At 39.5% G+C, this 16,717-nt stretch overlaps 1 protein-coding gene across 4 annotated transcripts in view; it reads right to left on the bottom strand.

The window, feature by feature from the left end:
* The window catches only part of SIAE (sialic acid acetylesterase), a 52,055-nt gene that overhangs the window by 19,552 nt on the left and 15,786 nt on the right, over positions 1–16,717 (bottom strand). For 3 of the 4 annotated variants that reach the window (XM_078058816.1, XM_036123238.2, XM_078058815.1), the window contains exons 2-3: positions 15,050–15,211; positions 6,524–6,699 (exon numbers count right to left, since the gene is read on the bottom strand). In XM_078058816.1, coding sequence (XP_077914942.1) covers positions 6,524–6,699; positions 15,050–15,173 — 300 coding nt within the window. In that variant the 5' untranslated portion in view covers positions 15,174–15,211. Of the gene's footprint in view, positions 1–6,523; positions 6,700–15,049; positions 15,212–16,717 lie in introns of those variants that run through there. The other variant, XM_036123243.2, reaches the window with a different exon arrangement.

Raw genomic sequence — 16,717 nt, 5'->3', positions numbered from 1 at the left:
CCTGTCTAACAGTGGCCAACTTCTTCTGAGCCTAACTAGAAATATCCAAGTCTTAAGACCTACCCTGACTTAGGAGGCGACAGATGAACATTGAGACTTTTCTCCATTTATACACATCTCACTCAGCGTTATAAATAACACTCAATCTTAAAATTCCACTTTACCCTAACAACAAGATGGGCATACAATCTGCCATTCCCTTCATTTGAATGCGAAGAATGGTAGGTTATAGTAGAAATCTTACCTCCTCAGAAAAGTCACGTGGAGGGGGGCAAAGAGAAGAGACAGACACCGTGTGTGTACATGCGTGTACATATGTGTACGTGTGTATGTGTGTGCTGTGTGTCTGTGTTGGGAGTCTTTAGAGGAAAAGGAGCAAAAGGGATAAAGGAGGAGTCATATAAAGCATCCTTTTGATCAAAAAATAAAGTTCTGCAGAGTGTTAAGAGACTGGAAAACTAGGCTTTGGATACTGTCCGCACCTAAAATGTTGTCTTGCAAACTAAGTGCAGGATTTAAAACAAAAAAAATTTAAAAAATTAACACGTGGCTGTGTCATAGGGCATCTTTTTTATATCCTATATCTCAGAGCTTGTAGCCTTAGTCTAATACAGAAGATGCGTAAGAGTAAATTCTAGGCAGAGAGAATGTGTTCACTCTTAACAATATCAAAATCTGATTCAGCTTGACAGAAAACGGGATGAGATCCCCTGGCATAGACTGCTATTGAGAACCTGACCGTATGGATACAAATACATCTGGTCCATGGCTTTCTGTGCAAACAGGGAACTACAATTAAAACATTAAGGAAAGTACTGTTCTCCTTAGTGAGTTAGCAGCAATCCCACTTCTATACAAAACCATGCTTTCTCTCAAGATATAAAACTTCAATTTTGCTTCCACTCACTGGTGCTAAAAGGGAGCCCCATTAAAGTTCACCTTAATAAACATTTAAATTCAAAGGTGTCCATATATTTAAGCAGGGCAGGAAGCAAGAGTAAATAAGATAGCCGTTATGAAGACATAAATGCAAGAATTTAGATTCTGAATTATAAAACTAATAAAAAAATGAAGTAGATATGTCCAGAGTAGGATCTTTTTAGTAGCATTATCTACTAACTGGTCAAAAAACAAAAAAGGAAAAAAGGCAATCAGAGGTAGAAGCAATAGAAGCAAAACAAGAAATCATAAAGTATATGAAAGGACTCAATTTTACAATTTTCTTTTAAGATAAATGAATTGAGATCACAGTGTCATCATAGAGATTTTTAAATCTCAAATTTAAGTATTTCTCAAAAATGGAGAAGTAAATAATGAATAAACGGCAGGAAAATAAAAATCAACTTGAGAAGAAATTAAGTTGTAGAGGAAGAGCTGGGAAGACAATACTGTTTTCAAGTTCTTAGCCAATTAAAGGAAATAAAGTATGCAGAACATATCTATGCCAATCCATAATGCAAATTAAAGAATTTATTCCTATGATTCCTGTTTATATAACATGACTATTGTAAACTGTGCCTTTGATAAATATTTAAGAGATTAGTTAAGTCAATATCAGTTTCCTGTTTTTATAGCTTTTTTAAAAAAATTATAGTTATTGGGTACCTGGGTGGCTCAATTGTTAAGCATCTGCCTTCAGCTCAGGTCATGATCCCAGAGTCCTGGGATCGAGTCCCACATCAGGCTCCCTGCTCAGCAGGAAGCCTGCTTCTCCCTCTCTCACTCCTCCTGCTTGTGTTCCTGATCTCGCTGTCTCTGCCTCTGTCAAATAAATAAATAAAATCTTTAAATATAAAATAAAATAAAAAATTATAGTTATTTCATGCTCATTATAGAAAAGTAAGGACATATAGATAAGCAAAGAAAATCAATCCCAGTTTCAAATGTGTCAAAGAACTTAAGTCAGACTAATTTCTCAGAAGTTCTGATACTGCACACAAAATCTTTACTCCTCTTTCACCAATATTTTAAGTGGATATAGTTTCAACATGTCTATGAACTTGCTAATACACTGTCCAGCCCTGATTCCAATTTAAATGAAACCACAACGGTCTCCCTTACTTTTATTTTTAAATCAGATAGCTTCCAGCAAACAAACAAAGCAAGGACAATTCTGAGGCCCAAAGCACTAACCCCATCACACCCTATCCAGAAGTCCAACCTCTTCATTCTAGACAGTTTTGGGGTTTAATTTGGAAAGTAGAGCTGATTTTAAAAAGAAAGCTGAGTGCTGAAGACATATAGCACCAAGGCTTTGTGCTACCACTGCTACCTTCCTAGAACACTAGTCAAAGTAAGAGGCGTGTTTTCCTTGGCAACTTTTTCCAGTGTCCTTTTTATCCAGCTTTACTTAAGAGACCTCACTCATAGTCTATCAGAGGGGCCCTATTCTCTAATAGCAACGAAGACAGGAACGCTTCAAAGTGAATTTCATCACTGACCAACACATTGGCAAGTCAGTATTCCCTTGTTCTGTCCCACTTGATTCTCCATGCACTCTATGTGCCCCATCCCTCCTTGGGAGCCTACACAGTGCTCTTCCACCCAACATTCTAGCAGGGTAAATAGCTAGTGAAGCCTCTATATAGTTATACTAAAGGAGGAGAAAAAATGCGAGGTCTCAAAATTTAAGAACAGTTCATCTTCAAAGACCATGACTGAAACAGAGAAAGAAGAACTGATGCCAACAAAAGAAAAAGCTGAGCAAAAAAAGTCATCACTGGCCTATTATTTCCCCTTTCTGTGTAAAGAAAAAACATATCTAAACCTATTAATTTGATATATGAATATATATGACACCTAATTGAAGTATCAAGATGTCTATAGCTTACCTTGAGATAGTTCACACACACACACATAGACAAACCAAATATGGCAAAATATTAACAACTGTCGATCTAAGTGATGGGTATATAGGTGATAAGTCTTTTTTTTTTAAGATTTTATTTATTTATTTGACAGAGAGAGAGACAGCGAGAGAGGGAACACAAGCATTGGGAGTGGGAGAGGGAGAAGCAGGCTTCCTGCCGAGCAGGGAGCCTGATGCTGGGCTCAATCCCAGGACCCTGGGATCATGACCTGAGCCGAAGGCAGATCCTTAACAACTGAGCCACCCAGGCAGCCCAAGTGTATAAGTCTCTTAACTTTTGCGTGTGCTTGAAATTTTTTATAACAAAAAGTTAAAAAAAAAATAGTGACATCTTATTTTTAGACAGCAGTTTTCAATTTATAAAGACCTTTTAGAAACAATCACAATAATTCAATCTTTGTAAATTAGGTCCGATATAATCACTATTGTAGTAGAGTCATGAAAACTAAGACATTTAGCAAAATTCAACATACTTTCATGATTAAAAAAAGAAACTTTCAGACAGCTAGGAATAGAGGGAAAATTCCTCAATATGATAAAAGGCGTTTATGAAAAACCCATAAGTAACATCACACTCAGTGGTGAAAGAGTGAAAGCTTTCCCCCTAAAACCAGGACGAGACAAGGATATCTGTTTTCACCACTACTATTCAATATTGTAACTAGAAGTTCTAGCCAGAGCTATTAGACAAGAAAAAAGAAATAAAAGGTATCCAAATAGGTAAAACTATCTCTATCCACAGAAGATATGCCCCTATATTAGAAAACCCCAAAAAAATCCACAAGAAAGCTACCAGAACTAATAAACTAATTCAGCAGTTTCAGGGTACAAGACCAACATGCAAAAATCACTTCTTTCTATACACCAGCAATGAGCAGTCTTATGAGGAAATTAAGAAAGAAATTTCATTTATAATAGTATCAAAAAGAATTAAATACTTAGGACTAACTCTAGCAAAGGGGGTAAGATGTATATACTGAAAACTGTAAAACATTGATGAAAAAATTTAAAGATCTAAATTAATGGGAAAACATCCCTTCATATTAGGAAGGCTTAATACCATTAAAATATCAATATCACCCAAAGCAATCTACAGATTCAACACAATATCTATCAAAATTCCAACAGCCTTTTTTGCAGAAATGGAAGAGTATATCCTCACATTCATATGGAATTGCAAGGGACCCTGAATAGCCAAAACAATTGTGAAAAAGAAGAATAAAGTTGGAAGACTTATACTTCCCAACTTTGAAACCTTCTACAAAGCTACAGTAATTAAAACAGTATGGTACTGGCTTAAGCAGAGACATATAGATCAATGAAATAAAAGAAGAAGCCCAGAAATAAACCCTCACATATATGGTCAATTGGAATTCCAAGAGTTCAACGGGGAAAGGACAGTCTTCAACAAATGATGCTGGGAGAACCGGATATCCACTTGCAAAAGAATGAAGTTAGACCTTCACCTTACACCATATATAAAAATTGACTCAAAAAAATGGATCAAAGACCTAAAACTATAAATTCTTAGAAGACAACATTGGGGAAAACCTTCATGACATTGGATTTGGCAACAATTTCACGCACAGACAACAAAAAATTAATAAATAAACTATTATAAACTATAATTAATAATAACTAATTAATAAACTAGACTTCACCAAATTTAAGGACTTTTGTGTATCAAAGGGCACTCTCAAGAAAGTGAAATGACAACCTACAGAATGGGAAAATATTTGCAAATCAAATATCTGAAAAGTGATTAATATCTACAATATATAAATAATTCCTACAATTCAACAACAAACAACCCAATTGAAAAATGGGCAAAGAACTCAAACAGACATTTCTCCAAAGAAGATATATAAATGGCCAATAAGTACATGAAATAACACTCAACATCATTAATCATTAGGGAAATACAAATAAACCACAATGAAATACCACTTCATATCTACTGAGGCTATAATAAAAAAAATTTTTTTAATTAAAAAAAAAACTGGAAAGGGGGTGCCTGGGTGGCTCAGTCAGTTAAGCGTCTGCCTTTGGCTCAGGTCATGATCCCAGGGTCCTGGGATTCAGCCCCGCGTCGGGCTCCCTGCTCAGCAGGGAGCCTGCTTCTCCCTCTCCCTCTGCCTGCCACTCCCCCTGCTTGTGCTCTCTCTCTCTCTGTCAAATAAATGAATAAAATCTTAAAAAAAAAAAAAAAACTGGAAAGTAACACGTGTTAAAGAAATTGAAACCTTTGCAGATTGCTGGTAGGAACATAAAATAGTACAGGCACTATGGAAAAATGGTTTGGTGGTTCCTCAAAAGTTAAACATAGAACTAACAGATGATCCAGCAATTTCACTCATAGGTATATATCCAAAAGAACTGAAAGCAGGGACTGGAACAGATATCTATAGAACGATATTCATAGCAGCATCATTCACAAGAGCCAAAAGACAGAAAGCACCCAAGCGTCCATCAACAGAAGAATGGATAAACAAAATGTGGCATAAAAAGGGACAAAATTTCGATATATGCTACAACATGGATAGACCTTGAAAACATTATACTTAGGAAAATAAGTCAGACACAGAAGGACAAAGATTGCACGATTCCATTTACAATAGCATCTAAAAAAAAAAAAAGAAAGAAAGATGCTTTCTACACAGAAAAATAAATAAATAAATAAAACAAACAAACAAATAAATAAATAAATAAAAGAATTGAATACTTAGGAATAAATCTAGCCAGGGAGGTAAAAGACTTGTACACTGAAAAATGAGGTACAAGAATAGGCAAATTCATAGAGAGAAAGCAGAACAGAGGTTACCAGGGGCTGGAAGAGGGAGAAAAGGAGGAGTTCTTGTTTAATGGGCACAGAGTTTATGTTGGGGATGATGAAAAAATTTTGAGTATAGATACGGGTGACAGGTATACACAGGACTGTGAATATATTTAACGCCACTGAGTTGTACACTTAGCAATGGTTAAAATGATAAATATGATGTTATATTCATTTTAACCACGATTGTTTTAAAAAGCACGTTTTGAAAACAAAGTCTCAGAAATACAGTGATTTGCTCCAAGTCATACAACTGGTAAAAGGCAAAGCCAACATTCAGTCTCAATTTGTTAAATCTCCATGACAACAAAAGACATGTATTCTATCAGATGCAGAGCTTGAAACAAAATCTAATTGTTTTGATTTCCTAGGCTCTCTCCAGAAGCTCATCTTCTAAAACCTATCATAAAGAAGAGTAATCTACTTTGTCTTCAATTTGATATGAAATCTGCCTGACCATCAGGTACTCCGGCTTCTGCCTTTAGCTCAGGAAGGGGAGGAAAGAGTGCCCCGCACCCTTACAGTGCACTAGGCATGATTAAGAAAGCAGGCTCTGGAGTCACATTACCTGGATCCTCTATTAACTGTGTGACCTTAAGCAGGTAATTTAATCTCCGTGGGCCAGTGTCCTCATCTGTGAGATGAATGGTATTCATCTCATAAAGTTGTTAAGTCAAATTAATTATTACATGCCAAACACTTAGCACAGATCTTGGCCCCTGGTAAAAAAGAAGGTTTCTACCTCCTTCTTGCCCCCTTCTTCCTTCTTCTTCTTCATCATCATCAACATTATTTATTAACACTGAGCCCCTACAAATTACCTGGGAAACCGTCATCTGCATGTTACTTTGCCCACTGCAAAGCCAGACATCTCCAAATAAGACATCATGAACTCTCAGGGTGATGTTCTTTCTCCCGAAAGTCTGCTGTGCCATCACCTTGTAAGGTCCACCAGGCTTCATAGGATCCAGTACCACCATCCAGCTGTGAGAGCGTGCTGAAATCATTAAGAGGCTCCAAGGAATTAATCAATCAATTAAAATGAAATTAAAGCCCAATCCTGCCATGCATCATACTCATTTGTGGCTAAACCCAGCCATTGTGATTAACTAAATGCAAAGATACAAACATTGGCCAAATTTCACACAAGCAAATAGAGATAACAAAAGCAGCAGAATTTCTATCCTTAATCTGTACCAGTCCCTCCTTCCTTGTAACTGAAGCATTTACAGGAAAAATAAATCACCCAGTTATCATCCTAAATGAGAACAGACAAAAATATACTGAGATTAAAATTCAGGGAGTTTAATTAAAAAAAATAAAATAGAAATTCTTATTATACTATCCAACTGTCAATATTAATAGAATCATAATCTAATAGATTTACACAGTGCCCCCAAACTAATCTGTAATTATATAATCAAATGTGAACACAGGTTAGAGAAAATCATTTACAATCTGGAACTTTCCCCTTACTTGATGGTGTCATCCTCGTCATCAATCCCCCACCCACTCCCCATGTCGCTTCCAAAGATTAATGCTACCTTTGGGTCTGGGTTCTCCAGACTCACAGGTGAGCAGAGAAAGTGACATATAAAGAAGCAGTAGGAGCATACAAATTAATCTCTATGAAGAAGATATTTAGATGTGCCCAATTAATTATTTTCAGAGTTATTTACCAGACTCAAGGTTTTCGGACTCAATTAGGGAGATGAAAAAGCTATCCAAGACCCTATTTCAGAAATTCATAGCATATTCCTTAGGAACCACCCCCCTACCACCTTCCTACCTCTCACCCACTCATACCACCACCACTGCCAACATCATACTCAGAAACTTAGGGAAAATATCTTCAAAATGGCAAAATTATGCCTCAGAGAACCAAACAACATGAATAAAGTTGAAGAAACGAGAGTGAAAAAAAATAAAGAAAATAGAGAAATGATCATTTTAGAATAAATATTCTTGGCCCAATGCCAAAGAACACAAAATATTTTCTAATGTGTGCCCGTCAGATTAATGTTAATTCAACGGGAAAGAATGGTAAGAACTGGAAATGGAGCACGCTGAAGTTATCACAGCAACCGGTAAAAAAATAAGAATGATAAAAATACTATCCAAGTGCCTACTATGTGCTAGACATTGTGCTAAGTTCTTTCCAATCAGCAAAAGCTAAGCAGGAGCATGAGAGGTCCAGATGCACGATAGGAGATTCGTAAAAGCTCAAACCACACGGGGTTGCTCAGTCTTGGGGAAAATGTCCAAAAGCCTCAAGGCATCAGCAAAAGGGTACACACTTGCTCCTCTCCTAAGTACAACCAACTGAGATTGCTACTCCCCTCCCTTAGAGGTCAATTAAAGCCAGGTCCAAACGGTCGCTAGTGTTTTTACACCACCGATAGCCAGACATCAACATATTAAATGCATAATTCACCTAAAGCGGAAAAATCACTGTTTTGGAAACAGTGGGCAGCTCATGCAGACAGTGTCGCACAGGTGTGATATGCACCATATGGCTCACGCTTCTGAGCAGACAGACACTCCAATCTGTCCCAACTACAGTCTTGCCAAGGTCTTCCCAGGCTTCTTGCACGGACATATCTTCCTAAAGCTCTGTCCTTCTGCCACCAATATTACTCATCTATTGATGAGGAGGTCAAAAAACTTAGGCAGGACTTTTTTTTTAGCTTTCTACTACTATACGATCTATTCCTACTTGCTAGTGTTTATTGGATTTTACACTTGGCCTCAATCACGCAATATGGCTGGTGAAGTAAATGGCCTTCACCAGCACTTCTGAAACGTTTTGCTGCCCAGCAACAAAAGACAAATAAGGGGAAGGTGAGACATTTGGACAAGAGATGGCAACACCGTCCTACTACAGCAGGAGGATGAGCTCCTTCTAGCACCTGAATAGTCTGAAGAGGACTAGGGATCCAGACCTGAGCCTTAGTCCCAAGAACTACTCTCCTGAGGAAAACTCTCAACTCCTTCAAAGACCTTGGAGAACTTCCTCTGCCCTACTCAAGTTCTCTTAGTTTCAAGCAGTTTTCCTCTCCCACTTGATAAAAGAAAAATAAACTCTGACACAATAATGAGGGTTGAATAAAGTTGCCTGCCCAGGAATGCAGGGGAAACCGGACCCACTGCAGAGAGCTGACTAGGGGTCAAACTAACTCAGAAACAATTCGGTTAAAACAATGAGGATTCCCTCCCCAGTCAAAGTATATACAAAGGAGAGCAACCCCCGTGAAGGCTGCCTCTTAGACTAAAGGCAAGGGTGGGATGACAAAGGCAAAAGTCACCCTGTTTCCCAAGGCAAATTGATTGGTCCTTGGCTGGCAGTTCAGGACTGGCTGGATAAAGTGGAGCTCACCACAGGATGATGAAATCCACTTACAGTTTTTAGAAACTGTGTTGACCCACCAAGTCCATTACGTTGAATCCAAATAATAAAACTGAGTCATTGACTACCAGGAGTTGGAAGTTCACCATCCAGCTGGCTTTCTGCTGATCCTGATGGGCTTTCTGAGCAACAGCTACTCTGGTTCCTTCTTCTGGGCCCTTATCGCCTGCCATCTTACCACCTGTCTTACCAATCCAGGCCCAGGTTTCTGTAAATCCTCATTTTTGTTGCATTCATATCTCTGCTTCCTCGCATTCTTTCTTCTCCCATCGGGGAAGATTCATGTCCTTCCTTCATTACAGAATGTCTTAGAATGCTTACCGTGTGCCAGGCACTCCATCAAGTAAACCGCAGATAGTAAACCCCAGCCCTGAGTTACACCAACAAGAAAGCCACGCAACCTGATTAGGGACTTATGTTTCCATGTCCAATGGTGAGTGTATCTGGTGGCCTATTTCTTCCTGTCCCTCTTCTCTTCAGACTCCGGCCAAGGGCTTAGGTAAAGAACTCTCTTCAGGGGCGCCTGGGTGGCTCAGTCAGTGAAGCATCCGCCTTTGGCTCAGGTCATGATCCCAGGGTCCTGGGATCGAGCCCCATATCAGGCTCCCTGCTCAGTGGGAAGCCTGCTTCTCCCTCTCCTGCTCCCCCTGCTTGTGTTCCCTCTCTGGTTCTCTCTCTCTCTATCAAATAAATAAAATCTTTAAAAAAAAAAAAAAAAAAAGAACTCTCTTCATTTTTTTCTCTCTACCTCCCTGACCAACCCCCACCTCAAAAATCAGAAGAACAAATCATCAAAGGGAAAAAAAATTAAAGGAATTTGTCTAAAGACATGATTAGTCATAAAGGGCTTTCATGCTTTTTTTCCTTTTTGCTATTCACATCAGATGTTAATTATTTTTCAGGTTATTGTGCCAAATCTCAGATGCCAAGAGAAAAAGGGAAATTATCCATGACCTTTCCCTTCCCCAAAGGAAAAGCCTACAGCTGAAAGAAGCAGCCCTGTTCGCTTCTTCCCTCACAAAACCCTGGCACTTCACCAGCTGCAAATCAGTTCAATGATTTGTGGAAGTGACTGGGAGGTCTTAGTGCCCAAACTTCCCCTTGACAACCTGCATTTATTCTGTATAAAGTTCATGTCCACCGCCACCAAATATGAATGTAAAAAGAAAAAAAAATCTTGAATATTTTCTAGTGATAAAACCGTTTATGCAAGTTGTTTAAATGATAGAATCTATGGCAGACACACCCTAAGGTGACACCCCATAAGTCACACTCTTATATAATCCCCTTCCCCTCAAATGCAAGCAGAATCTGTGATTTGCTTCCAACCAACAGAAAATGGCATGGGGGAGGAGATGTCATTCTTGTGATGATTAGGTTACATTATATGCAAAAGATAAAGGAGTTTTGCAGATGGAATTAAAGTTCCTAATCAGTTGACTTTGAGTTAATAAAAAGGGAGATTTCCTTGGGTGGGCCCGACCCTAATAAGGTGAGCCCTTTAAAATAAAGGTCTCAAGATCGGAGATTTGAAGCAGCAGAGATGCTTCCACAAATGCTATAGGCATAAGGAAATGAATCTGCCTGCAACCTACAGGATCCGGAGGTGGGTAATTCCCTAGTCAAGCTTCCAGATGAGAACACAGCCCAGCCAACACTTGATTTCAGTCTTGTGAGACCCTGAGCAGAGAACCCAACTGAGTGATGGCCCAGGCTTCAGATCTCTAGAAACTGTGTCATGACAAAAATGTGTTCTTGTAAGCACCTAAGTTTGTGGTAATTTATTATGCAGCATAGAAAAGGAGTATGCATGCTAACACTGCAACCAGGAGCTTTTTGCTTCTCTAAGGGGTTTAAGCTTTTTGGAATTTTCTAAGTTAGAGAAAATATCTCTACTTACCTCAGTCATGATGACAAATCCAGACACACCCTCATTTTACCACCCTCCATGTATCCCCCACGTGTATCAGAGTGAGAGGATATACCTTATCCTCCCCCATTTTATTCCTTGTGTTTGAAAGAATCATCATGCATCATTTGACAATATGTTTTGAATAGGCCCAGTACCTGACCCATATTCCCAATCATCCCTCAAGTTCTAATTTTCCCAAAGCTTGAGTGTCAGTCTGCTGGACAAGAACCTTCATGCTGTTAATTCCATTTTGTTATGGGCACCCAGGGGACTGATTATAGGTAATTAGTTAAATATTAACAGAGACAGAGTGACAAATTGAGGTAGTCTAGCTGAAAATCCCAGAGTCCTCATCAAAATTTAGATAGAAATCAACCCTCCAATATACCCTGTAGTGTTTCCTTTGAGAAACATTTTCTTTGCTGCCCTATAAAATTTCCTACGTGTCTACCTCCTTTACTCCAAATAATACTTTATCCATTTTGCTTCATGTGCAGAACGGAGCAAGGCACCCCTATTGGTAGGTTTATGGATCTACATAAAATAAATATCTTTCTTCTCTACCTAGCAAATGTGGAGAGCCAAATAAATAGATCTACCCCCACTGCTACCAATAACCATCCCTTTTCCTGTGAAATTACCATCAACAGTCCATGAATCACTTGGTTCCCTTAAGTTGCTACTGGATATTTTAACTTCAAATGACACATCACTTTGCAGTAAAGCAACGGAAGCATTACTTAAACCAAAAGTACCAAATGTGAAAGGACAGCATGAGAGAGTGAGTTCCTGGAGGATGGGCACAATTTGTATTCTTCTTTGTATTTTCTAGGGTTTCAGGGTTTTATACACAATAAACCCTCAGCTGATGTTTATAGGACTGAACTCAAGACAACTGAGCAAGTTCACTATCACTACGAAGGAAAAGAAGGCTCAGCCCCTAATCGTTACCTTTTATACCTTGTTGTCACTACCTATCCTCCTGCCTCATCTCTGGCCATTCCAAATATTGGTCCTACAATAGCCATGAAGGGAAAAAAAACTAAAAATAATGAGTAAGAACATTTTAAAAAATCTGAAATACTATATATATGGGCAGAACAGAGCAAGATGCCCCTATAAGTAGGTTTATGGATCTACATAAAATAAATACCTTTCATGGAACTGGAGGGTGTTATGCTGAGCGAAATAAGTCAAACAGAGAAAGACATGTATCACATGACCTCACTGATATGAGGAATTCTTAATCTCAGGAAACAAACTGAGGGTTGCTGGAGTGGGGGTGGGGTGGGAAGGATGGGGTGACTGGGTGATAGACACTGGGGAGAGTATGTGCTCTGGTAAGCGCTGTGAATTGTGCAAGACTGTTGAATCACAGATCTGTACCTCTGAAACAAATAATGCAATATATGTTAAGAAAAAAAAAAAAAGAAGAAGATAGCAGGAGGGGAAGAATGAAGGGGGGGAAATCGGAGGGGGAGACGAACCATGAGAGACGATGGACTCTGAAAAACAAACTGAGGGTTCTAGAGGGGAGGGGGGTGGGAGGATGGGTTAGCCTGGTGATGGGTATTAAAGAGGGCACGTTCCGCATGGAGCACTGGGTGTTATGCACAAACAATGAATCATGGAACACATCTAAAACTAATGATGTAATGTATGGTGATTAACATAACAATAAAAATTAAAAATAAATAAATAAATACCTTTCTTTTGTACCAAGCAAATGTGGAGAGCCTAATAAACATATATAAAGTGTATATATATATATGTACACACACATACATATGTATATACGTATATATATGCATACACACACACACATCTTCTGTATCTGCCATTAGAGTACTATTTAGTCTCTGTCTCCTAAATATTTATTGGTATGTTAATTATTGGCACCAAGGAAATCCTATTTATTGTATTTAAACTACAGCGGTTCTTTGGACTTCTAAATCGACATCATTTACTGAGATTACCAGTATTTACACTCTGTGCTGTTAATTTCTGAGATAGACAAAACACAAAAAGAAAGCACTGCTCATCTGTTGAATTGAACTCATCTTCATTTTATCCTACAGGCCACCAGCAGCATTTAAATCTAACAGAGAACAACTTCTCAATCAGCTTAAGCTTCCCTTTTAACTCTTCTAGTCTCACCCAATAACATTCTTACCTCAAACAGTGTTACAATCCAAGAACTGGAAGCACTCACCTTGCATCTGTGGCTGGTACACAGTAGTTAAAAATGTCTGTTGATATGCACAAACAATGAATCATGGAACAATATATCTAAAACTAATGATGTAATGTATGGGGATTAACATAACAATAAAAAAATTTTTAAAAAAATGTCTGTTGAATGGAAATGAATTTCAAAGAGCCTGCACCAGGGTTTGGATCACTCTCAACTGGATATTGACAGAACTGATTAGGCAATCTTTGTTTTCAAGGGCCAAAAGAATGTCCACAAGCTTCCTGGTCGTATATATACTCAAGTCACTGCTCCAACCACCAACTCCCACATTCACCGCACTGCTCCCCAGAGTAGCCTCCTTCCCTAACAGTCTCTCACTTTCCACACCCCACAACTATATCGCTACCTCTGACGGAGATCTGACCCAGTCTCCACTTGACCCAGCCCCGACTGTGGCCTCCTGCCTCTAGTAACTTCCAGCTACGCTCCTCCCCGTGCTATCTTACACAGCTTTATCTCTCCGGGACAGAGAATCCTTTGTAGGACCTGTCTGCCCATGGAGGCTTCTGGTTCTCACCTTCTTGAACATCCTTGCGGCCACTATCTCGGGTCAGGCCTTCACTGTCTATTGCCTGAATCTCATAATAACTGGCTAACAGTGCCCACCACCTCTACTCTTACTGATCTCCAATCCACTTTCCACAGTGCTGCCAGGGTCATCTTTCCAAAATTCAAATCCGACTGAGTTATTTTGCTACTTAAAATCCAAAAATCCCAATTAGAACATACACTCCTTAGCAGTGACAGACAAGCGTTCCTGCATTTCCAACCTTCATCCGCCGGCAGGCACGTTCCCCGGTGCTCAAGCCCACCAACCTGCTTGCCATTTCTCCAAGGACCCGTGCTCACTCGTGCCTCCATGCTTCCGTCCAGGCTATGCCCCCTACCTGGTTTGGCCTACTCATCTTTAAAGATGCCCTACTCATCTTTAAATTCACTTAGGCTAAATGAATTATCTCTCCTAAGCACTCCCAGAGCACACTGCACTTCTAGACTGTGGCCCCTAACGCACTCACCTGTCATCAATTATTATTTTTCTCTCTCCTCCCCTAATCTGTAAGCTTCCTTAGAGAGAGACCACATCTATCTTGCTAATTACTGTACCACTTGATAAATATTTGACTGACTAAATACAATAATAATAATAATAGTGGCAGCTAACATTTATTCAGTACTTCCTCTGTGCCTGGCACCGTTCTAAGTACTTTACACATGTTAACTCATGTAATCCTCGCACTAATCCTAAATATCATTATTATCTCCACTTTACAAATAAGGAAATTGTGACTCAGAGACATTAAATAACATGCCCGAGGTTATATAGTCATAACGTGACAGAGTCAGAACCTGAACCCAGGAATCCAAAGCCTCGGTTCTTCAGCCCTCCTCCATACCGCCTCTCCATTTACGGTTCAGTTCAAATGGCACCTTGTGTGGAAACCGTCTCTGACCATCCAATCTGAGTTCGATGTTTCTCTTCCGCATCCCATGATACCATATATAACACCTGCCTCATAGTATTGATCACGCTGCACTTGATGACTTGGTGTCTATTCCCATTATTCCATGAGATCCTGGAGGGCAGGGACTTTGACTTTGTCTTGATTTCCTTTGTATCCCCAGGGCCCAACACATGGTAAACACTCAAATTTTTATGGATGGATGAATAAATGGATGACTGGGATAACCTGAGCTGGAGCCTAAGCATTCATTTCCAGATTATCCAGCAGGTGGCAGAAGAAGACAAAAGCTGAACAAAGGACCAGCGGCCTTACCTTTCACACTTGTCACTTTCTTCATGATGGCTTCCTGCTGTTGGTACAGAGTCACTGTCACGGTGGCCCCCGATGTGCCATAGCCCCAAATCACTGCCCCGGCAGGCTCCTTCTGCAGCACCATGTAATTATTGATGTATGAGGCGAAGCGAAAACCAACATCTAAAAAGTGTAACAGACACTTAGAAGAGCATGATTGGGACATTCATCACCAATTGAAGCTGCTTAAACAGCAAGGAACATAAAGTCTTTATACAGGGCAATTTGAATATATCCAGTCCTTTTCATCTTCTAAAGCTAGATCTTATTCCTTCTAATTAGGTGAGCGACCTAACAAGAACAGTTGCCAAAGATATGCAGCATAGTACACGGTGACCAATAAAAGGAAAACTCAAAGAGCCTAGGGCAACCAAAGTGCCACCAGCCTCCTCCCCCTCAGAGCTCTTGACCTGCCTTTGCCCTTGGGCTTGGCCCTGATGTTTCACTCACCCCCCCCCCAATTGCTAACATGCTCCTCTTATACACCCCACAGATGGTATTTATGAGAAAAATAAACCACTTCCTTCCCCTACTTTCCATTACCACGCCCACTCCTTATTGCTGGGAATAAAGAAACCTGCCTCTCTCCAACACAGCCTTCCCTATCTTTCCCCCCACTCTTTATCTCCCCTTTTGCATCCTACCAGTGTCGATTTCCCACAAATAATTCCCCTTACTGTGGTTTTTTTTTGACAACCCACTGAAAATTCTAAATAAGCATTTATGAATATCTGCAACGTCTCCTTCCTTCTAAGGTAAATACAGATAAGATGAAATAATAAGGTCAGTGAGAAATAGAAGGTCAAAATGTCAGAACAAAGGTCTTCCATCTCAATTTTACCCATTTCACAAGCTAAATTATATAAAAAGCACAAGAAGGAGAGCACTTGAAACTGTAGATTCTATTCTAGAGTCACTAACAAGACTGAATAAGAACTCACTTTAACGAGATCATTCCTATTTTTAACATGCAGCCTATATTGAAGTATTTTATTAATAACAAGCATCTATCCAAATTATCCCAGTGAGTTCCTCATCAAAACTTAACAAGGGGAAAAAAAAAAAACTTCTTAAGTTATGTCCCAATTTGTCTGAACAAAACAGACTAAAATCCCTAGAAGAAAATAATTAACAAAGTTAAGATTTTTTTTTAAGGGCTTTAAACAAAAATGATAGGCAGGAAAGAGAATGAGAACTAACAAGGTTGACATTTTCCTCCCTGGAAGCTACCAATAAGGATGGCCCCTTAGGCTATGCTTAACAGGGCAGTAGAGTTAATGGGGTCTCCTACACAGATCCAGTAGCCTATTTGTCCTGTGCTGTGAATAGCAACCCAGTCGCTAAATATCCTCTTGCTCTCCCTCTCTCATGAGTTTTAGTTCCATCATAAAACCGACATGACAACCAAAGATCATCCAGAAGGCTGTGTAATGGGCTGGAGATGCACAGCTACCACAAGCAAAATGCTCTAAGAAGAGACTCTAACACCGCACAATTGCATAAGCAGGTTGGCAGCAAGCTGGAGGGAAGGGGAGAGGCACATGTGTGGGAGGGCCTAGTCTTGGGTAGGTACTTCATATGGAACAAAAACTGGAAACTAAAGGGCTAAGAGCTAAGCAGAGAGACGGG

The sequence above is a fragment of the Halichoerus grypus genome, chromosome 11 (genome assembly GCF_964656455.1).
Source record: "Halichoerus grypus chromosome 11, mHalGry1.hap1.1, whole genome shotgun sequence".
Taxonomy (NCBI): domain Eukaryota; kingdom Metazoa; phylum Chordata; class Mammalia; order Carnivora; family Phocidae; genus Halichoerus; species Halichoerus grypus.
This window is presented reverse-complemented; position numbering and strand designations above follow the sequence as displayed.